The sequence below is a fragment of the Dendrobates tinctorius genome, unplaced genomic scaffold (assembly GCF_039654945.1).
Source record: "Dendrobates tinctorius isolate UK_male_01 unplaced genomic scaffold, ASM3965494v1 ptg000107l, whole genome shotgun sequence".
Classification (NCBI taxonomy): domain Eukaryota; kingdom Metazoa; phylum Chordata; class Amphibia; order Anura; family Dendrobatidae; genus Dendrobates; species Dendrobates tinctorius.
Genome location: NW_027361775.1, coordinates 12,499,869 through 12,525,377, shown reverse-complemented (window position 1 = coordinate 12,525,377; position 25,509 = coordinate 12,499,869). Strand labels below are relative to the sequence as shown.

The 25,509-nt window shown below is 36.8% G+C and overlaps 1 protein-coding gene across 3 annotated transcripts in view; it reads right to left on the bottom strand.

Annotated features, from left to right (window-relative positions):
- The window catches only part of CSMD1 (CUB and Sushi multiple domains 1), a 2,734,739-nt gene that overhangs the window by 1,864,923 nt on the left and 844,307 nt on the right, over positions 1–25,509 (bottom strand). For all 3 annotated transcript variants that reach the window (XM_073589180.1, XM_073589181.1, XM_073589182.1), the window contains exon 3: positions 10,183–10,295. In XM_073589180.1, the coding sequence (XP_073445281.1) occupies positions 10,183–10,295 (113 nt within the window). The remainder of the gene's footprint in view (positions 1–10,182; positions 10,296–25,509) is intronic.

Genomic DNA, 25,509 nt, shown 5'->3' with positions numbered 1-25,509 from the left:
TAACTAAATTGTGACTTAACAACTACTCTTATTTTGACTTCTAGAAGCTAGAACTGTTTACTGTAATTTTCAAAGTCAAGAAAATATATTATGTTCATGCACACATACTGATGAGAGATTACAGCATAAAGAAAACTGTATAAAACAAATATGATCACATTTAATGGAAGTGATCATTAGTATTACAGTAGAAATGGACTGCTAACTTCATAAGATAATAATTAGTAGTATAATGTTTTAAAAATGTAAAGTAAAACAACAATTTCTTGCTGTATGCTTTATATATATGTAGAAATTATGTTTCATGAATTACATATTCAAGTAGTTGCTCATATTCTAAAAAAGAACAGTTTACACATGGGTGTCTATGATTTGGCAAATATCCTTAGTCATGATTCATAAATTTATCCTACATATCTTTCTGTAGATAAGACGTTTTACTTACTTTTTACAAAGAATCATTTCTCTAAAGATACTTTATTAACTGGCTATGCATACAGTAAATCAGTATCATATAAAAGCAGCATCTTTCCAAACTAATCAAAACTTTACTCTACTCAGGAAAGGAGCAATAATGTGAAAACAGTTCTAGCTGTAAAAAAGTCATTAAAGGTTGTTAGTAAAGTTGAGCAAATTTATTCAGATTCAGTCGCAGAATCTGAATTTTCCATATTTGTGCCATATTGGTACCCTATTTGTGCCAAATGTTTGTTTGATGATTGGTTCCAAACATATTCAGTAATTTCTACTACCATTGACTCTTATAAAGTTCAGCTGTGTTGGACGATTGTAGCAAAAAACAATATTCGCTGCCGATCATATTCGGAACAGAATCTGAACAAATTTGTTAAACTCTAATTTGTAGTAGAGATAAGTGAATATTTAAATGTTTGGTTCGGCTCATGATCGCCAAATTTGCAATATTCAATGATATAATCGTCAATTAAATCACCTAATATAGCCGAATATACACAGCACAAAAGTCGGTGATACACACACTGTGTGACGGCGTGGGAAACACCGGCATAGAGCTTCTGATCAGCAGTGAAATCATCCCCACTGGTCAGAGAGCCGTGTTTACCACACTGTCAGAAGACAGCGTGAGTGCTCAGCTGTGATCGGAGGTGTAAAGTTTACCTCCGGTCACTGGTGTCAGCTAATGTGAATACAGCTCCCATCATCTGACACCTGCTGCCGTTAGTAACAGTGAGAGCTGAAGTGGCAGATGGGAGAATACATCAGCCGCTCCCACGTTGTAAAAAAATAATTTATAAAAATCCTGAGTGGGTTCTTCAATAACCAGCCAGGCAAAACTCACAGCTGTGGGCTGCAACCCTCAGCTGTCAGCTTCAGCAAGGCTGGTTATTAAGTATAGAGGGATCCCCACACTGTATTTTTAATTATTTAAATAAATAACTAAAAATCTGGCAGGGGATCCCCCATTTTTGACAACCAGCCTGCTAAATCTCACAGCTGGGGGGTTGATATACTCAGGCTGTTAAGGGACCATGGATATTGGCCCCCCAGCCTAAGAGTAGCAGCCCGCATCTGCCCAGAAAAGGCACATCTATTAGATGCACCAATCCTGGCACTTTTCCTTGCTCTTCCCACTTGCCCTGTAGTGGTGGCAAGTTGGGTTTAATGCTAGTCACTCAGTCTGCGCACACAGCAACTCATTCACCAGTGGTTCTCAGCCTGGATGATAGCATCTTGGCTCTGTGCAGGTTGAAAACTATCAATCCCCCAGACATGGATTACGGCATGAGACAGAATGACAGACAGATATGGTATATATATATATATATATTTTATTTTTGCTTTATTACAGGAGTGCAAGTGCTTCGGTGAAATTAGGCATTAGGTGAGTATAACTGATGTTCCTTTTCTGGGCAGCTGCAGGCTGCTATTTTTAGGCTGGGGGGGCCAATATCCATGGCCCCTTACCAGCCTGAGAATATCATCCCCCAGACGTCTGATTTAACAAGGCTGGTTTTCAAAAATGGGGGAACCTCATGCGCTTTTTTAATTATTTATTTAAATAATTAAAAAATACGGTGTGGGGACCCATCTATTCTTGCTAACCAGCCTTGCTGAAGCTGACAGCTGAGGGTTGCAGTCCCCAGCTCTGAGTTTTGCCTGATTAGTTATCAAAAATACAGGGTTCCATCAGACGGGTCCTGCGAGTTCACAGCCAATGAACTCACTTCAGTTTTCTGATGTCATTGTGGGCGCTGTGGGAAAATTTCCCACAGTGCTCGAGCTGACGTAACATAGGTGAAGTGAGTTCATTGGTCGTGAACTCACAGGAAATGTCTGCTGGCAGCAATGCGAGCAGGAGAACTTTCTCCCGCTTGCAGTGGCCTTAGACAGGGAATAGCAGTATCTACTGCATGACAGGCTGCATGTTCACAACATACAGCCTGCCATCTAGATGTAGCAAAGCTAGACTCATCATGGGACAAATGGATTAAAAGCATCTCTGCAGAAAGGTAAGAAATATTGTTTGCTTTTTCACCTTTTTTGCAGATGACAAGGGCATTGGGAGAATAGGTGAGGTCATAAGTATGGTTTAGTTAAGATTATTAAAGGAGTCTGTGTCTTTCTTCCAGTTAAAGAACTTTTTTCTGGGTGTCTGTGTTTTCATACACTGTGACTATTGTGTTAGTAATGGAGGTGTCTTATTGATGCCTCTCCATTACTAACCTCGGGGCTTGATGTCACCTGACAATACAAAGGTGACATCAACCCCAAACTATCAACCCACATGCCACCACTACAGGACAATTGGGGAGAATGAGGCTAAGTACCAGAATTGGTGCATCTTAGAGATGCGCTTTTTCTAGTGCATCCAAGAGCTATTGATTTTAGTCTGGGGGGCAGTATCAATGGCCCCTTCCTAGGCTATTAATATCAGCCTGCAGCTGTCTGTATAGCCTTTGCTGGTTATTAATTATAGTGGGACCCTACGTCTTTTTTGTGTCATTTAAATCATTGCTCTTGTCTCGGATGTTTTCATTATGTAATCAAATGTACTTAAAATCTGTTCTTCTTGGCTTTTCATTTTCATGAAAGATGAAATCTGCATTGTTGAGAGTGAGCTGTGGATTTTATTGTTTAGGCTATAGTTTTCTGAAGAGGCACTAATAAATAGGTCAAGCCAAGTTACATTTATTTATAGGTATGTAACAGGTTCAGGTCACTAACATAGTTACGTTATTAATGCGGGGCCCTCAGCTAAAGTGACCAACAGCATGACTTTAGAGGTAATAGTCATATTGAAAGTAAACAGTGGAAAGAAAAGATGGTAATAAGAACAGATATCAGTCAGCATTTATGACAAAATATATCTATTACAACACTTAGTTTAGATCAGAACATATGAAAACTGTTCATTAGAACAAATATGGACATATTTCAATAAAACAATAAAGCAGTAACAGTAATTACAAAATATTTAAATGTTCATCTACATCAAACAGCAAAATACTCCATGACATGTACCCAAGGCTACTCAAAAGTCTAAATATTATTATGTTAATCTATAATGATAGCCTCCATTTTAATTCATTCAAGGATTAAAGTACAACAATAGGAGCTGCCAAAAAAGTTACATCAAACTTATTTGTTTTCCTAACTACTGTTTCTGTTTGAGATTTTAAGCATTTTGAAATGGAGAATAATGAAGAATTGGCAACCCTTAAAGGTAATTTTACGACTGTTCGCTGGAGATAAGAAAATAATTCTAAAAAAATTATTAGCACTCAGTAAAAATGGCTTTTGGGTGCTTGAATCACATTTGAAAGCTAAGTTTAGTTATTGTAATCATTGGGTTCAAGTATTCTGGACAAGTTAGGAATGATTTAAATACCATCATCTAACATGGTTTATTAATATACTGATGATATTTTCCTTGTGCCAAACGGCTTGCGGTAGTTTTCTATGCATTTTTCTGCAAATCACATTCTTAGCAAATGAGTCATAGGATTACATATAGAAAGATTAATTTATTTGTTAGACATTTGATGGTGGAAAATCCATGTCTAGGAAACTCTCTCTAAACTAAATTTTGGTACATAGAGGTAACTCAGCAAAACAAATGATTAGGCCCCTAATTAGCAGTAACATAATAATGATAAAAAAATCCAATTTACTTGTATGACTGCTATCTCTTTTTCCCTATGTTAATATTTTCTGCATCTATTTCCCTTCCAATTACTTACAGAACTACATGTTGAAGCTTCTGCAAAGATATTTAATCATAGAATGGCTATGAGCCAGTACTCTCTGCAAGGACTGATGTAATAAAGCCAAAAGTCACAACATTTTTGTGCAATATTGAGTTTTGCAACATTTTATGCAATTTTATGCCCAAATTCTGAAGGAAACTCCTTAAATAATAATGGCCATAAAAAATGAGCCAGGAATTGGGGGACCAATCTACTGAATGGCTCTTTATGGCTCTCTGTGTCCAGATCAGATAGATTAAAAAAATCTCTCTGTAAGCATAAATAGGGGAAACCTGTCAATCGAGTCAATCAACTGACAGGTAAAAGCCAACTAGTTTCCTAGATAAATCTTCTCCATGTTTAAAGGACATGTTTAAACTATGATGTTTAAACAACAGGAAAACATAACTCTGACCATTAGTACAATTTCTTGCAATAAATTGCAAAATGGTCTAGTGTAAAAAGTTACCGTGCTTTCAAGTAATTTTTCCAAATAAGGTATCCAGTGTGAGTATAAGAGGAATAACATTCTATCTGGCCGTTTTATGACACTGTATGTCCTGGAATTTTAGAAGTTTCCCTTATGCATGCTCTATCTCTTTTCAGTCCATTGAATGCTAAGGGGCAGGAAACAAGCTGCAGTAATCATTGCCATATACAGTACATCATAGTACACAGAGATGAATTTCTGCTATTCATTCATTTTTTAGCACATAGGGAAAAACAACAACAACCTGGAGGATTTTCAAGAGCAGAGCTCAGCTATCTGAATGTGAATCAGCTCTGAAATAGGTTAAAAAATTGTTAGAAAGTTCATCATGATCTTTTTGTTTCTTTTTGCCTGTTTCACCTCCCTATTCCTACAGTAACTCACTCTCACCTTGCCACAGAGTACAATGATCTGTGTAATATGACACTACAATGAGTCTGGAGTCTGTCTTACCTGAGAAAGCTGGAATAGAGTTTTTTTTAAGGGTAGATGACACATTCAGGAGGTAAGGAAAGAGGGAGACATGGCTGATAAGTGGGGAAAGAAGCTGATTTCTCTAACAAGTTATATTGTAAAGATTCTGATATTTGCCTGCACTTTTGATTTATTCAAATTTTGTTGAAAGTTACTTCCATTTTAACATAAATCTTTTTTTACAATTTTAAAGATTTTTTTACAGCTTAAAAGTATAAACAAAACTACAGAAAAAATATGTGACTAAATGCCCATCAATTCTAACTGATTCTTTGTGCTAAGAACTAAAAAAATATATAAGAAGCTCTTTAGTATTGTTTTAATATTGATAAAAATATACATATGTGAGTCAAACAGAAAATTGCTAACATATTATGTTATTGTATTGCATAATATATTATTATTCAAAAAAATAAATGCTGCATTCCTACAAAATAAAGAAACAAGCTGATGTTAGCATACATTTTGAATTAGTTTTGATGTTCCTGGACTAGAATCGCTTGTAATAGATCAAATGTCCAATTTCAACCATGTAGGTCAGATTAACAAAGGAAACAACTAAGGGGGCAAGTACATTTTTTGTTCTTGAGTCAAAGCCCAGACCTTAATCCAACACAAATGCTGAGGTAGCACCTGGACCAAAAGAAGCCACCAACATTCATATAGCAGATTGAATCAATCCTTTTCACAAGCCATAATACAAAGTAATTATTTAATATTTTACCGATAATCATAAACTGTTCATAAATAGCTCATCTCATAAATAGAATATGAGTGCATACAAATATAAACTGTAAAAAAATCCATATACTGAAGAATCCAAGATGAGTGTATTTTTTTTCATATTACCCACAGTTTAAGCTGAAACCCTGTACAACAGCATACATTTATATTTTATATAAAATCTGTGACCATGATTGCCCATGTCAGGTGAAATTGTAAAGATGTAATTGCAGCAAACAGTAAATGGGAAAATGATGATGACAAAGTGTCTTGTCAAGAACTATTAGAGTCAATTAAATTCCCCCAAGACAATTTTAACATCAAAAGTTGATGCTCCATCATAATCTCTTGTATTCATTTCAAAATATTCTTTAAAATGTTGTCCTCACTTTTATCTGATGGTACCCATCCTTAATTTAAAATCTGTCAACAAAACTTAAATTGGGGAAATATTATTCCTTTTGGTCTCTACTAAATTTACTGTACAACCTCAATGCATAAAGTCTTTGGAGTCCAAGAAAAAGACAATGTAGTAACAACTGCATAATAAATTCTTACTCAGCCCACTCATTTAAAAAGGAATATTTTTCTAAGAAATTTAGCAGTCAAAATTCTGCAGTGCTCTGTGCTAATGCTGTGTGCTAAAAGTAAAATTATTTATATTATTGTAAAGTACTTTTCATTATTCAAATAAATGAGTCATTCTTATAGATTACTTAGTTTTTTCCAAATTCTAAATACAAATATGAAATAAGAAATTCACCATTAACTGGGATGTTTGGGACAACATATTGATGACATCCCATCAGCTATTAACTAATCTGCCCAGTATGCTCCATATATAACTTTTAGTGGATGCTTCCAGGTACTACACCTTATTTCCCATTCACTTGAACAGGATATAATATACAGTACCTGTGAGCGAGCATGAAACAATGTATGGAGTCACCAACCATCAGTCATTGAAACAAATAACAGATGATTGATTCAGTTTCTTAATATTCTATGGATAAATTATTAATCTAATAGGTAATAATCAGAAACTGACCTACTGGTTAAATCAGGTTTTTGAGTTGTATGTTTTTTTGGAAATGTTTGCTTTCCTATCCTGTTTTTTATAAAAAAAAATACTTCCTTTCTTCTCCATAAGAAGTTTTAGCAAGGCACCTTATTAGCAGGGGCAGAATTACAATAACAATTGACACCTCTATACACAGATGGCAACTAAGAATTCACCATTTACAATAGGGAATGTAAAAGCTGATATTTCTCCACCTCCCTTCACAATGACTTTTGCACAGACTTATTAAATACTTCAATAAAAATAATAGAGTCACAAACTTTGTGGCTATGCACATGTGTTGTTTCCTGAAACAACTGAAATTAATTATCTTAAAAAAGACTCAGTGAACAGTGTGAAAATTGTAATGTTTCTATTTTTTACTTTAATACAGATTGTATTTGGTATGTAAAAGAAAAACATTGGCAACTTTTTAAAAATACTTTTAAAACAACCTGACTTAAATAGGTAATTTTCTGATTATGGATTTCCTTTAAACTATTTGAATATAGTTATAATTATATAACTAGAATGAAATGATCTGTATAAACCATGTCAATCATTCTAAAATGTTGTTGATAGGTTTAAAATAAATTAAACTTAACACATACTCCAAATACGAATTTTGCAGTACAATGTTGATGTAAATACTTATGTCCCCAAAAAATTAGAAAAGTATTCAAGGAGTGATACATTTATTGGCTAACCAGAGAAATTTTATTTGCAAGCTTTCAGGGCTCAGAAGGCCCCCTCATCAGCATGAATTACAAGTGAATTACTGAGAAGAGATGGTATCATTTAAATAGGAAATACACAGGGGCATGAGGTGATGCTTGCTAGAGTTAGGTCAAGGAAATCATTTTAAGGTTTTTGTTATACATGCAGATGAGGTGGAAGTGATCTATTAGACATCTGGAGACCTTCTTGTGGAGGTGTGAGCTGTGTCCATGTAATGAGTCATGAATCCAGGTGTCACATTGAATCCTATTGTTAGAGATTGAAACATATTTATAAATTAGAACTCCCACATTTTTAGTTCTCTGTCACTATTAAAATATCCTTTCAATATTGGGACATTTAGAGCTGCCATATTGTGTCCAGGTATAAACATCAAAGAGAAAAGGTCCTCCAAAGATCTTGTATAAAATGTTCAAATTTTATTACATGCAAGAAGTGACACAAAAATCTAAAAAGAAACAGCAAACCATACAGAAACAGAAAAGTAGTATGACACTGGGTGAAAATTTTTTTTCATGACTATTAAATAACTGGTATACATGAGGGAGCATATAAAAAGTATTACATGCGAAATATGCATAAAGTGCTGGTGCAGCAAGCAAAGACAGGTTACATAATAGTGCTAAATAGTTAATTGTAAAATTTCATATATCAAAGCCTAATTGCATGCTTAATAAAGCTTGCAGCAGAATCTTGCATAAGAAAATGGATAAAGTACAGACATTGCTGGTTTCCCCATATCTGATCTCCTCAGAAGGAAAAAATCCCTCATGAAAAATGAATGATGTAAATATAGGGAGAATGTCAGGTATAGGAAACACACCTCATGGCTTTAAATGAAGCAGTTACATATTTACCAAATTAAGAAGGTCACCCAGGGTCCCTATTAATGTGCGTTTCGATGAATGTCTTCCTCAAGGGGTGCTTAACCTCCCATTGCTAACAACCACCTTCTTATAACTGTCAAAAATGCAGATTATCTGTGAAGCGCCCGGCTCCAACCAGCTGGACCACGTCATCCTGGGCCCGTGATTACCAGAAGTGTGCCCCTACAAAAAGCCGACATACTCTGAATAATTAGACAGCGCTGTGATAGTAATAAGATTCCTGGAAGTTCACCGTCGCCAGTTGTCTTGGCAACAGCACCCCACACTTTCAATGCAAACCGGAAGTGTGGGCGCCATATTGGATCCTCAGTAGGAGGTGAATAAAGTCCATCTGGACACAGTATTCCAGATGAGGTCTGACCAAAGAGCAGTAGATGTAGTTGATGAACAGATCCACAGAGCTACAAGGATCCCAAAAAGCAGCCTCCTGGATTACAAACAGAAGGAGGACAACATTAGGGTGCCCATGGTGGTCATATGCAACGCTCACATGAACATCTTAAGGAAAATTGACACTGACCTCTGACCAATATTCCACAGGGACCACAGACTGAAAGCAATATTACCAGAACTGCCTCTGCTCTCCTACAAACTGCCTCCCAACCTAAGGAATATCCTTGTCAGAAGTGTCCTCACATCACCTTCAGAGACCGGCACAGTCACCTGTAATTGTAAGAAATGCAAGACCTGCACCCACATATCACCAACTGATAAAGTCCCCATACCCAATACAAATCAGAACTATAAGATCATGTACTCTTTTTCATGTACTCTTTTTCATGTACATCCTCCAATGTGGTGTACAAGATACAATGTACAAGGTGCAATGCAGGGAAATACATCAGGGAAACTAAACAAAAATTACATACAAGGATGAATCTGCATGGACATTCAATAAAAAATGAGCTGGACACGCCTGTAGGAATACACTTCTCTAGACCTGGACACAGGATGGCAGATCTAAAAGTCCGAATATTGAAAGGTCATTTTAATAGTGACAGAGAAAGAAAAATCTGGGAGTTCAAATTCATAAATATATATCTAACAATAGTCCTCATTGTGACACCTGGATTAATGACTCATTACATGGACACAGTTCACACCTCCACAAGAAGGTCTTCAGATGTCTAATAAAACACTTCCACTTCATCTACATGTATATAAAAACTAATTTTGATTTCCTTGGCCTAACTCTAGCAAGCATCACCTCATGTCCTTGTGTAATTCATATTTAAATGTTGCCATCTCTTCTTAGTAATTCACTTGTAATTCATGCTGATGAGGGGGCCTTCTGAGCATTGAAAGCTTGCAATTATACTTTCTCTGGTTAGCCAATAAAGGTATCATTCATTGAATACTTTTCTCCTTTTTTGGGACATAAGCATTTACATCAATTTTTCTGGCTAACATGCTACCACAATACTATTTTGCATTGTACGCAGTACAATGTTAAATGTTAAAAGAGTTAGCTGATTATCACTATCCTCTTGACCAGTATGTGTATCATTTTTTTATTATTTATACTTTCAACAAAGCCAATATTTTGTTATATTAATATATTGTTAATATATTGGAATGCTTTACCTTCATAAACTGCTTTAAATCCTTGTGCGCTTACTGCAAAATCAGTTGTGAACCAAAGTGTGAGAATAGAACCTGTGCTTACTATTGAAGATGGAAGTTGGAATCCAGATAACCTGAAAAACAAAAGAAAATCCAAAGTTTAAGGAGGTATTAAATGATTGTTTTTTTTGTAAAGTAGTGAAACCTCTTGGTTGATCACCCAAATGGTTTATAGAAGTATTCATCAAAAATAGGTCATCAATACAGTAGTTAAATTAAAAATCTGGTCTATGTAAGGTATGGTTTTCTCAAATAGATGGCCTTCTTGTCTCATCATCTTTCCATGTTTGGAAAGAAAAGCATATTCCTTGTGTTGACACCTTTGTTTTTTTCCAACAGATTTTTGGAGGGTCAAGCTATGTTCACAATGTGTGCAAACTGTAAAGCGCTGCGGAATATGTTAGCGCTGTATAAAAATAAAGATTATTATTATATTGTGCTTTTGACATGTTTTAACAGTGATTTTATGCAAATTAAAAGATGTTTTTAACCCTTAACGATCAAGCCATTTTGTAGGTTAATGATCAGGCCTTAATTTTGAAATTTGACCACTGTCACTTTATGTGCTTATAACTCTGGAACGCTTCAATAGATCCAGCTGATTCTGACAATGTTTTTTCATGACATATTGTACTTCATGTTAGTGGTAAAATTTCTTTGATATGACTTGCATTTATTTATGAAAAAAATGGAAATATAGCGAAAAATTTTTAAATTTTGCAATTTTCAAAGTTTTAATTTTTATACCCTTAAATCAGAGAGATAAGTCACAAAAAATAGTTAATAAATAACATTTCCCACATGTCTACTTTACATCAGTAAAATTTTGGAACCACAAATTTTTTTTTGTTAGGGAGTTATAAGGATTAAAATTTGACCAGTGATTTCTCATTTTTACAACAAAATTTACAAAACCTTTTTTTAGGGACCACCTCACATTTCATAGAATCATAGAATCATAGAATCGTAGAGTTGGAAGGGACCTCCTGGGCCATCTGGTCCAACCCCCTGCTCAAAGCAGGATTCGCTAAATCATCCCAGTCAGATGTCTGTCCAGCCTCTGTTTGAAGACTTCCATTGAAGGAGAACTCACCACTTCTCGTGGCAGCCTGTTCCACTCATTGATCACTCTAACTGTCAAAAAGTTTTTTCTAATATCTAATCTGTGTCTCCTCCCATTCAGTTTCATCCCATTGCTTCTAGTCTTTCCTTGTGCAAATGAGAATAAAGTTGATCCTTCTACAATGTGACAGCCCTTTAGATATTTGTAGACAGCAATTAAGTCTCCTCTCAGTCTTCTCTTTTGCAAACTAAACATTCCCAAATCCTGCAACCTTTCCTCATAAGACAGGGTTTGCAGACCGGTCACCATTCTGGTCACCATTTGAAGTCACTTTGAGGGGTCAATATGAAAGAAAATACCCAAAAGTGACACCATTCTAAAAACTGCACCCCTCAAGGTGTTCAAAACCACATTCAATAAGTTTTTTAACCCTTTAGGTACTTCACAAGAATTGAAGCAATGTGGAAGGAAAAAATGAACATTTAACTTTTTTCCCCAAAATTTTTATTTGGGCACAATTTTTTTTATTTTGTCAAGGGTTTCAGGAGAAAATAAATCACAATATTTGTTGTGCAATTTCTCCTGAGTACACCGATACCTCATGTGTGGAGGAAGACCAATCTTTATGTGCATAGCAGTGCCCAGAAGGGAAGGAGCATCATTTGAGATTTTGTATGTCAAATTGGCTGGAATCGAGAGTGGATGACATGTCGCATTTGGAGAGGCCCTGATGTACCTAAACAGTGGAAACCCCTCCAAAAGTGACCACATTTTGGAGACTAGACCCCACAAGGAACTTATCTAAATGTGTGGTGAGCACTTTGAACCCCCAAGGGCTTCACAGAAGGTTATAACGTAGAGCTGTGAAAATAAAAAAATCATATTTTTTTCCATCAGTGGCTGTTATGGGGGTGCTGGCATGTATTAAGCCAGGTCCCTGGCTTCTGCTACAGTGTCATCCAGCTGTTTCCATGACACAATTTAGATTGCATGCACAACCTTATCAATTTAATAAGTGAGCCACTAATCTTCTTTAGAATTATATATATACCTGTTAATTTATCCACATTCATTCTTTCATTTTTTTCTCCCCTTCTACAGTTACCTCACATAAAAATCACATACAACCAGTGTGGCGTCACCTGTTGACCCCTATACACCATTCTCCCTATTGTGGTAAATATATTTTTTCCACATTTTTTTTTTCCTTTTGTTTTCTCCCTTCTTCCCCTCCCTCCTCCCTGATATTCTCTCCTTTTAACCATCTCTCCTGGAGACTTCTCAGTTACTCTATATTGCTTATAACAAAACTATTCCTACCATCCATCCTGTGAACCTTCAGTGTTTGATTTATGCTTGCTCTAATCGCTATCTCACTGTTCCTTATCAATTTCAACAGGAATTTTCTGTCTATGTCTACATCAACCGTCTCCATTGACCGCTTGTATTGTAAACTAGAGAGATATTCTCAAAGGGTATGTCCTATTTTGAGTTCTTACAAACCTCTGAGATTCTTGATATGCATCCTCAAGACCTTGCCAATTTTACCATGCCTTTTGCCATTGCTGTCTCTATGCTTTGTATAAAAGTTAAAATATGTGCAAAAATTAAAATATGTATGGTAAAGTAACTACACCTTCATTGGTAACCTAGTGTCATGCTCCCATACTTGTATTTTGTGTTTTTCCATAACATGTTTTCATCATATATGTAAATATGTATATATTTTCTGTCTTTTCTGCATGATTTATTGTTTTCTTTCACTTATTTTCAGCGGCATTGTGATCAAGGCCATTAACTGGCCAAAATGTTAATTTTTGCCTGTTAGTTCACCTATCACCTGTAATAAACGATTCACTTGAAGCAAACCTCTTCAACCTCTATGAGTGCAGTGATTATATATTCTACTATTTATGGGACCACTGGCTCCGTTCACTAGCACCATCATATCATCAAGCGTCGAGTGCCAGCCTTCTGCTTTTCTACTATGCACGTCCATAGACATTAAGGGGTTAATAGGACCAGCAAAAGTTAGGAGAATTCAAAAATCTCATACACACACATGTAGTTTTTCCCCTGACTGATAAAGAAAATTTCTGATTTTTTTTAAATTTGCAACATGGCAATTTTTTCATAAAGACATCCATGTTTTTCTCAGTGCTTTCACAGAAGTTTGCATTTATCTGAGTAATTAGGGAACTATTGTAACTGATTATTCCATAGCTTTTTTCAATCTATCAATTCGGTATGTAAGCTACCATCCTGTGTAACCTTTAATTCAATGCTCATATTTGTTATTTAGTGTTATAAATAGGGCAACATTTTTACATTGTACATAGATTTTTTCTGCTTTTAAAGAATTTACTGACAATATCATTGCTGACTGTCATTGCTATGGCTAATTATACCATAATAATACTGCAATCATCAGTATTGGTCTTACAGCAAAGTTCAAGCATGTATTAGGTAAACTAATGCATTGTCTACATATTTTATTAATGTTATAAGAGGACTTTAACAAATATTGATAAAAACATTATCTGCTCAAAGGCTTATTTAACTTTTTAATTCACAAAGCAAACACAAGATCAAGACTAAGGGCCCAGTCACACATAGCTAAGCACCAGCGATTCTGACAATGATATGACCTTGTCAGGATCGCTGGTGTGTCGCTACATGATCGCTGGTGAGAAAGCTTCACCAGCGATCAGCAACAGCGACACGCAGGTAACAAGCAATGCACGTCACTTAGCTACCCACTGTGTACGTTAGTTATCAGCGCGCTGGTGCAGGGAACTGGTAACCAAGGTACACATCAGGTTTCTAAGTGGCATGCGACACTTAGAAACCCGATGTGTACCTTGGTTACCAGCTCCCTGCACCAGCATGCTGCTAACTAAGGTACACATCGGGTTTCTAAACGCTGCGCACCACTTAGAAAAAAAATGTCCTGGCCTTTCCAGGACGATCAGCGATACCCGGCAGGGGGGCCGGTCGCTGGTAAGTTAAGTGTCACAAACAGCGATCTCAATGGTGAGATCGCTGTTGTGTCACAAAACTTGTGACTCAGCAACGATCTCGCTAGCACGATCGCTGTGTGTGATGGGGGCTTAATGGTCCCACATGAGTTTATAAATCTTGACCTGTGAACAATTGACAGAACTTATTAAGTTTGATAATTATTATCATTATATCAATTTCGCAAAGTGATGAGTTATATCCAAAATCAAGTACTGCAAAAAAAAAAAAACAAATTATACTGTGCATGCAAGATGGAGTATGGTGACTTAAATAATTTATGTAAGTTTCTATAACAGGCTATAAAAAAGGCTTCCCGAACATGAGCATTTTTTCAAGTTTAGATAACCTATTCCGACATTAGAGACACCTTGATGATAATCATTTAATTGCAGGGAAAAGTGACCAGTGAGTTCTCATTTCTTATGTAGCATTGCTGATAAAGTGGACCATTAAAAAACCACTACTGAAATCAATAGATTACACTATGTAACAAATTTTTATTTATTTTTTGTTAATGGATCTAAAATGTGTTTTCTAACCCATTATGCCTAAAACAAATAGAAAATAGAAAATAGTTGTTCCACAAAAACTTTGCTTTTGTGATCAGGACAATGACATTTTGAAATTTGTTTGTTTTCGGGAAAATTCTCGATTCGTATTCAATACTGATGCTAAACCAGCCAAAAATTATCAAGAGTAATGCTCACAAAAAAATCAAATAGAAAAACCCAGGATCAACCTCCAATTGAAGTTCAGACCAACACCAGAGCATTCAAATAGTAAAACATTATTTCTTTTATTAGTACAAATGTCAAAAATTTAAAAGACATACATGTTCCCAAGATTAGTGCAAGATAAAAGGGACCAACAACTCCCATTATATGTATTTTGCTGCATAGTATTGAACCTCATAGCTAGTAAATAATCAATTTGTATATGCTGATAGAGACCTATACTAAAGTGTCTGCTGTTCAATAAAACGTGCACAGTATATTCACTACACAGCAAAAGCCCATAGGCTAGGATGAACACTAGCCTGGGCTATCCAAATGCTAGACCAAAGGTATGTTTATAATTTGTAACTAAATAGAAGGTGTATCTATATTAACTAATTAGCGCTAAAGCTACTGAGGCCATTACCTGGATCCTGGCAGCGTTAGTAAAAGTCCCGTGGGAGACAGATCCCTCCACCCCACCGCACTAATCTTGGGAACATATATGTCTTTTAAATTTTTGACATTTGTACTAATAAAAGAAATAATGTTTTACTATTTGAATGCTCTGGTGTTGGTCTGAACTTCAATTGGAGGTTGATCCTGGGTTTTTGTATTCAATACTGAGTTGTAATCTAGAATATTTTTGAACTGCTAGAATTGTGTTGAAGTTTCTAAAATTTTCCAGAATTATCTAGAAATTTCGAGAAACTTTTAGAACTTTCTAAAATGTTCTCGGACTGTTCAATAGTAGTCATACAAGAGTAAAAGCATGGGTGACGCGAACCAACATTTCGGTTTATGTTATTGCTGGTGGTTGGCGCTCATAGCAATGCAGTAATTCTGCTACATAGAGGTGATCTGAGCTTCTAGCCTCCCATGGAGACTATTGAAGCATTCCAAAAGTAAAAAAAAAAGTTTTAAAAAATGTGAAAAAAATAAAACAACATAAAAGTTCAAGTCACCCCCTTTTCGCTCCATTCAAAATGTAACAATAAAAATGTCAAACATGCACATATTTGGTATCGCCGCGTTCAGAATCCCCCAATCAATAAGAAAGGATTAACCTGATTGCTAAACGGCGTAGCGATAGAAAAAGTCAAAATGCCAGAATTACTTTTTTTGGTCGCTGTGACATTGCATTAAAATGCAATAACAGGCGATCAAAAGAATGTATCTGCACAAAAGTGGTATTATTAAAAACTTTAGTCAAGCATGCAAAAAATAAACCCTAATCCAACCCGAGATCATGAAAAATGGAGACGCTACGGGTCTCTGAAAATTTTGCAATTTTTTTAGCAAATTTTGGATTTTTTTTCACTACTTAGGTAACAGAGAACCAAGACATGCTTGGTGTCTATGAACTCGTAATGACCTGGAGAATCAAAATGGCAGGTCAGTTTTAGCATTTAGTGAATCTAGCAAAAAGGCCAAACAAAAAGCAAGCCTGGAATTGCACTTTTTTTGCAGTTTCACCACACTTGAACTTTTTTCCCATTTTCGAGTACATGGCATGCTAAAACCAATGGTGTCGTTCAAAAGTATCACTCGTCCAGCAAAAAATATGCCCTCACATGGCCATATTGATGGGAAAACCTCTGAAGGTGCTGATGCCTCCACTGCATGTCAAGTTAGGCCTCAGCAAGCAATTTGTCACAGCTCTTGACAAGGAGTTAGCAGCTTTCAAATACCTCCAAGATCTCTTTACAAAGCTGTCTGAGACCGCAGATCAAGAAGATCTTAGAATTTTGCGAGTTTGTCAAGCTGCTGAACAGGACAGAGAAAGCAGCTTGGAACAGTTTTGTTGCAGTGGTTCATGGCTTCCTGGGTAATCACAATGCTGAAAACTATGCGTGGTTGGTTCAGACTCTCATAAAGAGATGCGCCCTAATGAGATGCAGAAAGTCTCTCAAAGTCCATATACTTGACGCTCATCTTGACAAGTTCAAGGAGAGCATGGGAGCTTACTCAGAGGAGCAAAGCAAGCACTTTCATCAAGAAATAATTGATTTTGAATGGCGTTACCAAGGACAGTATAATGAAAACAGGATGGGGGACTACATTTGGGGGCTTCTACGAGAAAGTGATTTACAGTACACTCGCAAATCTAGAAAAAATACTAATTTCTGAACCTTTTTGAGTCATTTTTGACTGTCTTTGTCTTTTTACCATGCAGTGAGTTGGTTTTTATCAGACCGCATGAACAAAAATAAAATAATTTCCTTTTTTAACACAATAAATACAAAATTATTCTGGCCTATGGTCATAAAATCAAAGTTTGTACTGAATATAGTTGTTTTTCCACAGTCTTTAAACATAGGCAATAGAAATATTGCACTTGGAAGCCTGGAGCAAAAATGGTGTTACATAGTGTTATCCATGTAAAATATAAGCATGATGGGTTCTGTCCAGTGATAGAAGGTTTTTCTTTAGGTTATCTAGTCCCAAAAACTCAATCAAAGCCAACTTTTTGTTATAATAAAGTTAATTTTGGCAGAACAAAATTGAAAATGTTGCCATTTTAAACTTTTATTTTTTTTGCCCTTAAAGTAGAGTGTTATGTCACAGTAATAGTTCATAATTAACATTTTCCACATATCTACTGTGATGATTACATTTACAGCAAGTGTGATCCAGTTTTGCACATACAGTCTGGGAAATAAGTATTTGATCTATTGCTGATATTGTAAATTTGCCCATGGACAAGGAATTTAAAGCCCCAATCTCACATAGCAAGATCACTAGCGAGATCACTGTTGCATCACCGATTTTGTGATGTAACAGCGATCTCACTATGTGTAACACATAGTGGCGATCGGGCCCCTGCTGCGATCTCGCTGATCATGCTCGAATTTACTGGTTTATTGGGCCATTTTTTGATCGCTGGTGTCCCGCTGGCCAGCATGTAGGCTGTGTTTGACAGAGACAACAACGACGAACGACCTCAGTACTTCAGGCCTGAGAGACGGTCCCAATGACCGTCTTATCATTCTGTATCATTGCTGCATCACTGGTGAGAGCCTACTGTTTGACATCTCACCAGCGACAACGTAGTGATGCACCAGCGATGTCTACTAGGTCATGTCGTTGTCGGGATCACTGGTGCATCGCCAAGTGTGACGGTACCCTAACAGTCTATAATTATAAGGGTAGGTTTATTTTTGATATTCTATCTCTCAATGTTAAAATTAACCTACCCTTATAATTATAGACTGTTCGTGTCTTTGTCAGTGGGCAAACTTACAAAATCAGCAAGGGATCAAATACTTATTTCCCCCACTGCATGTACAAGCTATCTTTTGTTACAAAGAGCACGATGACAGCTACAGGGGCTTTCATCAGGACCTAGGCTGCCATGCTATTGCATCAGCACCCTGTGAATGTTTTGCAGGAATCTGAAGGGGGCCCAAATTGGCACACCCTCACAACATGCAACTCAAATTCATCCTTCAAACATTGAAATCAGAATTTAGGTTATATAGAGGTCCTTTTATGAAAAATGTTCAGTTTTTGCTCATATGCTATTACGACTGCTTCCTAGGCTTTCTGTTTTTTTCATTGTTTAATATATGTCAAACATTTCATGAAATATGGACTACATTATTTTGTGCTAATTTTTATGATGTTTAACAATGGAACAGTGCTCATGGGGTAAAATACAGAAAATTATAAAGCCAACCCCCCAGAGGATCCAGTATGTCCTCTTGGTAATGGCCATAAAAATATGCACTAAATAAAAATGCTCATATCTTTGGAATCATATGGCAGATTTAAAATAAAATAAAAAAGAAAAAGTGGAAAATTCAGGTGAGTGTCGGGAATAAAATAAGAGCAAACACTTTCTACTTTTTACTTGATGAAACATTCTCTTTAAACAGCAGTAATCAAAACTAGTTTCAGTAACTGTTGTTAGAAGTGATTCCTGGCTGAATAAAACAACTAGCAATCATCAAGTTTGGAGAGCTCCTCTGTCCACTCAATACACATGCAACCAACATACCCTATACATGTACAGTGAATGTCAAGAATTAGTTAAATAAACCACTTTAGCCAGTTTAGAACTTAGCCATATTCACCCTTTCCTGGACAGGCATATTTTATTGCATATGTACTTTGAACAGCTCTAAAAAAAGATTTTCTCATTTGAATATTCAAATAATATTTGTCTAATTTTTGCAATACATGGGACTTAATATTTATGTAATATATTCATTTATTTTTATTTGTTCTGATTTCAAGGGAAAATGTAAGAAATGGACTAGAATTGTGACTTTTTTCTTTGCTTTATTTAATTATTTTTTTCAGTTGCTTTTTTATTTATTAATTTATTTAATAGTTTGGACACCTTTGGTAGCATTTTAACATATTAATATATTCTTTCCATTGCTGATTTTCAGGGGAAGGTATATTAGCCCCAGTTACAGGGGAAATTAAACCTCTTGGCTGTATAGCAGAGCTGACTGGGTTTCCTGGGATCCAGCAGCTCCTGTTCTCTTCCTTTCTACATGATCACTAGATCCAGAGAAGGAAACAATGTTAGTGTTTCCTAATCTTTATGCACAAGTAATGGATCGGCATTTTGCATATTAATCAAGAAGGAAATCATGGTAATACACCATGGTTGCCTTCTCTGTGAAACTTCTGACTGTTTCTGCGAGCTTGCTCGCCACCCCTGAGATTGCTCCCCATCCTCTTTTGCAAGCTGTTTAATTTGCATTGATGCATTAGAATGTCAGTGCAAATCAAAGTGTGGACTGCCCTGATGTTTATAGTCTATGGGTGGTATACACTTAATTAAATGAAAGTATCACCTATATTTTTCCATGATAATTAACCCCTTAAGGACCGGGGTTATTTTTGTTTTTGCGTTTTTGTTTTTCGCTCCCTTTCTTCCCAGAGCCATAACTTTTTTATTTTTCTGTCAATATGGCCATGTGAGGGCTTATTTTTTTGCGGAACGAGTTGTACTTTTGAACAGTATCATTGATTTTACCATGTCGTGTACTACAAAACGGGAAAAAAATTCCAAGTGCGGTGAAATTGCAAAAAAAGTGCAATCCCACACTTGTTTTTTGATAGGTTCACTAAATGCTTAAACTGACCTGCCATTATGATTCTCCAGGTCATTACGAGTTCATAGACACCAAACCTGTATAGGTTCTTTTTTATCTAAGTGGTGAAAAAAAATTCCAAAGTTTGCTAAAAAAAAAAAACAACACCATTTTCCGAGACCCGTAGCGTCTCCATTTTTCGTGATCTGGGGTCGTGTGAGGGGTTATTTTTTGCATGCCGAGCTGACATTTTTAATGATACCACTTTTATGCAGACACGTTCTTTTGATCACCCGTTATTGCATTTCAATTCATTGTCACAGAGATCAAAAAAACGTAATTCTGGGGTTTTGACTTTTTCTCAATATGCCGTTTAGCGATCGGGTTAATGCTTTTTCATTGATAGATCAGGCGAATCTGAACGCGGCGATACCTAATATGTGTATGTGGGATTTTTTTTACTGTTTTATTTTGATTGGGGCGAAAGGGGGTGATTTTAACTTTTAGGTTTTTTTATTTTTTTATTTGTAAACTTTTTTTTCTACTTTTGGCATGCTTCAATAGCCTCCATAGGAGGCTTGAAGCATGCACAACTCGATCGACTCTGCTACATATGGGCGATGAGCAGATCGCCCATATGTAGCAGATTTACTCCTGTGCTTTCAGCGCCGACCACCTGGCAGCGCTGAAAGCCATCAGCCTGGAACCATAGAGGTCTCTATGAGACCTCTGGTTGTCCAGGCAACATGACACCGACCCCCGATCACGTGACGGGGGTCGGCGATGAGCTCACTTCCAGCCCAGCGGCCCGAAGTGCTATTTAAATGCCCGCTGTCAGCTTTGACAGCGGGATTTAACTAGTTAATAGGCACGGGCGGATGACGATTCCGCTCGTGCCTATTGCGGGCACATGTCAGCTGTTCAAAACAGCTGACATGTCCCGGCTTTGATGCGGGCTCAGCTCCGGAGCCCTCATCAAAGCAGGGGAGATGTCTGATGATGGACTGTGTCCGTCATTGTGTCCGACATTAAGGGGTTTAAACAAAGTAGTTATGGAAATCTGTCATCATGTTTTTGCCATACCATATAAGCATGATGGAGAGGCAAATACGATAATTAAAGCATTGGAACTTACTGGGCTGTGTGTGCTAATTTGTCCAGTTCTGTAAATGTTGAGCTCTGTTAAACCTCGCACACCACGGATTGACTGCTTTCTATATACATTGTACATAGCAACAAGCTTCCAATCGGTAGTAGAGTGGGATTTTACTGAACTCATGAATATGGAGGAAAAGCATGTTTACTTTTCCTATAGTGATTTATCAGCAAAAGATTATTATGAAATCTATAGCAATTAACTCAGTAAGTGACACATCACTAGAATCAGGGTCTCTGTCTCAGCTTTCAGATAAGTTTGCAAAAACCTGGTGACAGATTAACTTTAACACATATTCTCCTTTCGCACTCATTTTTTTTAAAGATTGTAAATTTTGCTCGCTGCATATGGAAATTATGATATCAACATTGTTTGAGCTTCTGTTAAATGCTTTTGCAGATAGTAGACAGCATGTGACCCCTTCACCTATGTGGCATAGTTTTTTTTATATATATAAGTTGTCTTTGCAGAGGTTATTGTGCCTTGTGGTGTAGTGGGGGAGCAGTGACAATTACGTTTTATAACTAGTGTGATGCAGTTTTATACATACAGTGGGGAAAAAAAGTATTTAGTCAGTCAGCAATAGTGCAAGTTCCACCACTTAAAAAGATGAGAGGCGTCTGTAATTTACATCATAGGTAGACCTCAACTATGGGAGACAAACTGAGAAAAAAAAATCCAGAAAATCACATTGTCTGTTTTTTTTTCATTTTATTTGCATATTATGGTGGAAAATAAGTATTTGGTCAGAAACAAAATTTCATCTCAATACTTTGTGATATATCCTTTGTTGGCAATGACAGAGGTCAAACGTTTTCTGTAAGTCTTCACAAGGTTGCCACACACTGTTGTTGGTATGTTGCCCCATTCCTCCATGCAGATCTCCTTTAGAGCAGTGATGTTTTTGGCTTTTCGCTTGGCAACACGGACTTTCAACTCCCTCCAAAGGTTTTCTATAGGGTTGAGATCTGGAGACTGGCTAGGCCACTCCAGGACCTTGAAATGCTTCTTACAAAGCCACTCCTTCGTTGCCCTGGCGGTGTGCTTTGGATCATTGTCATGTTGAAAGACCCAGCCACGTTTCATCTTCAATGCCCTTGCTGATGGAAGGAGGTTTGCACTCAAAATCTCACGATACATGGCCCCATTCATTCTTTCATGTACCCGGATCAGTCGTCCTGGCCCCTTTGCAGAGAAACAGCCCCAAAGCATGATGTTTCCACCACCATGCTTTACAGTAGGTATGGTGTTTGATGGATGCAACTCAGTATTCTTTTTCCTCCAAACATGACAAGTTGTGTTTCTACCAAACAGTTCCAGTTTGGTTTCATCAGACCATAGGACATTCTCCCAAAACTCCTCTGGATCATCCAAATGCTCTCTAGCAAACTTCAGACGGGCCCGGACATGTACAGGCTTAAGCAGTGGGACACGTCTGGCACTGCAGGATCTGAGTCCATGGTGGCGTAGTGTGTTACTTATGGTAGGCCTTGTTACATTGGTCCCAGCTCTCTGCAGTTCATTCACTAGGTCCCCCCGCGTGGTTCTGGGATTTTTGCTCACCGTTCTTCTGATCATTCTGACCCCACGGGGTGGGATTTTGCGTGGAGCACCAGATCGAGGGAGATTATCAGTGGTCTTGTATGTCTTCCATTTTCTAATTATTGCTCCCACAGTTGATTTCTTCACTCCAAGCTGGTTGGCTATTGCAGATTCAGTCTTCCCAGCCTGGTGCAGGGCTACAATTTTGTTTCTGGTGTCCTTTGACAGCTCTTTGGTCTTCACCATAGTGGAGTTTGGAGTCAGACTGTTTGAGGGTGTGCACAGGTGTCTTTTTATACTGATAACAAGTTTAAACAGGTGCCATTACTACAGGTAATGAGTGGAGGAAAGAGGAGACTCTTAAAGAAGAAGTTACAGGTCTGTGAGAGCCAGAAATCTTGATTGCTTGTTTCTGACCAAATACTTATTTTCCACCATAATATGCAAATAAAATGAAAAAAAAACAGACAATGTGATTTTCTGGATTTTTTTTTCTCAGTTTGTCTCCCATAGTTGAGGTCTACCTATGATGTAAATTACCGACGCCTCTCATCTTTTTAAGTGGTGGAACTTGCACTATTGCTGACTGACTAAATACTTTTTTTCCCCACTGTATGTACATATTATCTTTTCTCACAATGCTGTCTGTGATAATGAGGAGAATACCATGGAAAACCAATCTCTACATTTTTAATATTTTTGTATGTTCTCCTCGTGTTTGCGTGGGTTTCCTCTGGGTACTCTGGTTTCCTCCCACATTCCAAAGACATACTGATAGGGAATTTAGATTGTGAGCCCCATCGGGGACAGTGATGAAAATGTGTGCAAAACTGCAAAGCACTGCGGAATATGTTAGCGCTATATAAAAATAAAGATTATTATTATTATTATTATTAATATGGAAAATAATGTATAAAATGTAAAAATATCTACAACCATTAAAAAAGGGAAAAAAATAACTATTTGAAAATAGAGAACTTGATTTAAACAGTAGCTCCATTTTGGATGTTCTTTTTTCTTTAATATCTTTCAAAAAAAATTATGTAACTAAGTGAAGAAGAGCTTTAAAGCAAGGGCTATTAATGCTAATAATTAGCTCATTGTTGATAAATTGAGATTTAGGTCTAGGCCAAATGTATAAAAATTTATAATTATGAGTGCAGTAGATATGAATGGGTGATAGGTCAATCTCATATTCAAGAACAGCTTATTTAACGCTACAGTAAACCGGTAATTCTGCTATGACCCCCTATAGTTTACTGTAAATGAGCAGGTTTTTATAATACTGCTTCCTAGCTGTAGTTCAGTCATGTAAAACATGATGGCAGTATTCAGCCTTTTATGCAGAAAGAAACATAAACTTTCCTAAATGATATTTTGTTATGGAAGTATGAAAAAGAATCTTTCTTTTTCACTGATTGCAGAGTTTCATTATGTATTCTTCACAGGCCTAGAAATGTATTAAGCATTATAAGTTTCTGGAGTTTACAATTGCCGGAGGACAATTAGGTAAAAAATGTAAATAATTGTTTGGCAGTAGAATACTCAGCTGGCTAACTAGAACTGTGAAAAGTCATTAAGAATTGTGTTATTTCTCCCTTCAGTGCAGCAAAATCAATGAATTTGAGTCATTTAATGTTACCTGTTATGCACTAATGTAGAAGGAAGTAATTAATAAATAGAACATTGGGTAATAATGCTCTAACAGGGAGATGAAAAATGATGTTCATAATTTTAAGTTCTCTTATTATAAGTGCAATACACACAGCATAGCGCTTTCAATATATTTCAATAACAAAATGTTATCTTTTTACAATTAGCTTTCCAAGTTTAATGATTAGTGGCCTAATTACTTCTTGCTTTAAATTTCAAATCCGAGACAGGATTGTAATGGTCTATGAAATGATGTTTTGTGATGTTGTTCTCTGCCCGCAATGTTTAATTGAAAGGGTACATTTGCTGCAAAATATTTCTGCCTTGTATATCATATAAATATCAACAGTCGATGAAGAATAAAAGAACTTACAGATGTATAATATATAAATTTTGCCTATATAAGGCTCTGTTTAAATCTTTGTTGTGACTCATATTCATTAGCTTATAATATTGCCTAATCGAGTTTCATTAAGGCTTCTGTCTTTTTTTTCAGCAAGAATAGTTATTTCAGCATCATTAAAGGGAATCTGTCAGCAGGTTTTTGCTATGTAATCTGAGAACAGCATGAGTTAGGAGTTGAAACACGGATTTCAACAATGTGTCAAGTATCAATTTGTGCGCTGTTTATTTACAATGAAGGTGTTATCACTGGGACATTATCATTGCTATGACTAAAGCCCCCCCATCATACACAGCGAGATCGCTAGCAAGATTGCTGCTGAGTCACAAGTTTTGTGACGCAACAGTGATCTCACCAGCGATATCGCTGTGCGTGACAGGTATCAGCTGCCGCCCCCCGCCGGGTATCGCTGATCGTGCTCGAAAGCCCTTAACATTTTTTTGATCATTGGTCTCCCGCTAGCCAGCACACATCGCTGTGTGTGGCAGGCGGGAGACCAGCGATCAGCGAGCTGGAGCTGGTTTCCAAGGTAAACCACGGGTAACTAAGCTCGCGCCTCATTTAGTTACCCGCTGTGTACCTTAGATACCAGCGTGCTGGTGCAGGGAGCTGGTATCCAAGGTAAACAGTGGGTTTCTAAGAACCACGCCGCACTGACAAAGGACGCTGGTTCCGAAACGCACGTC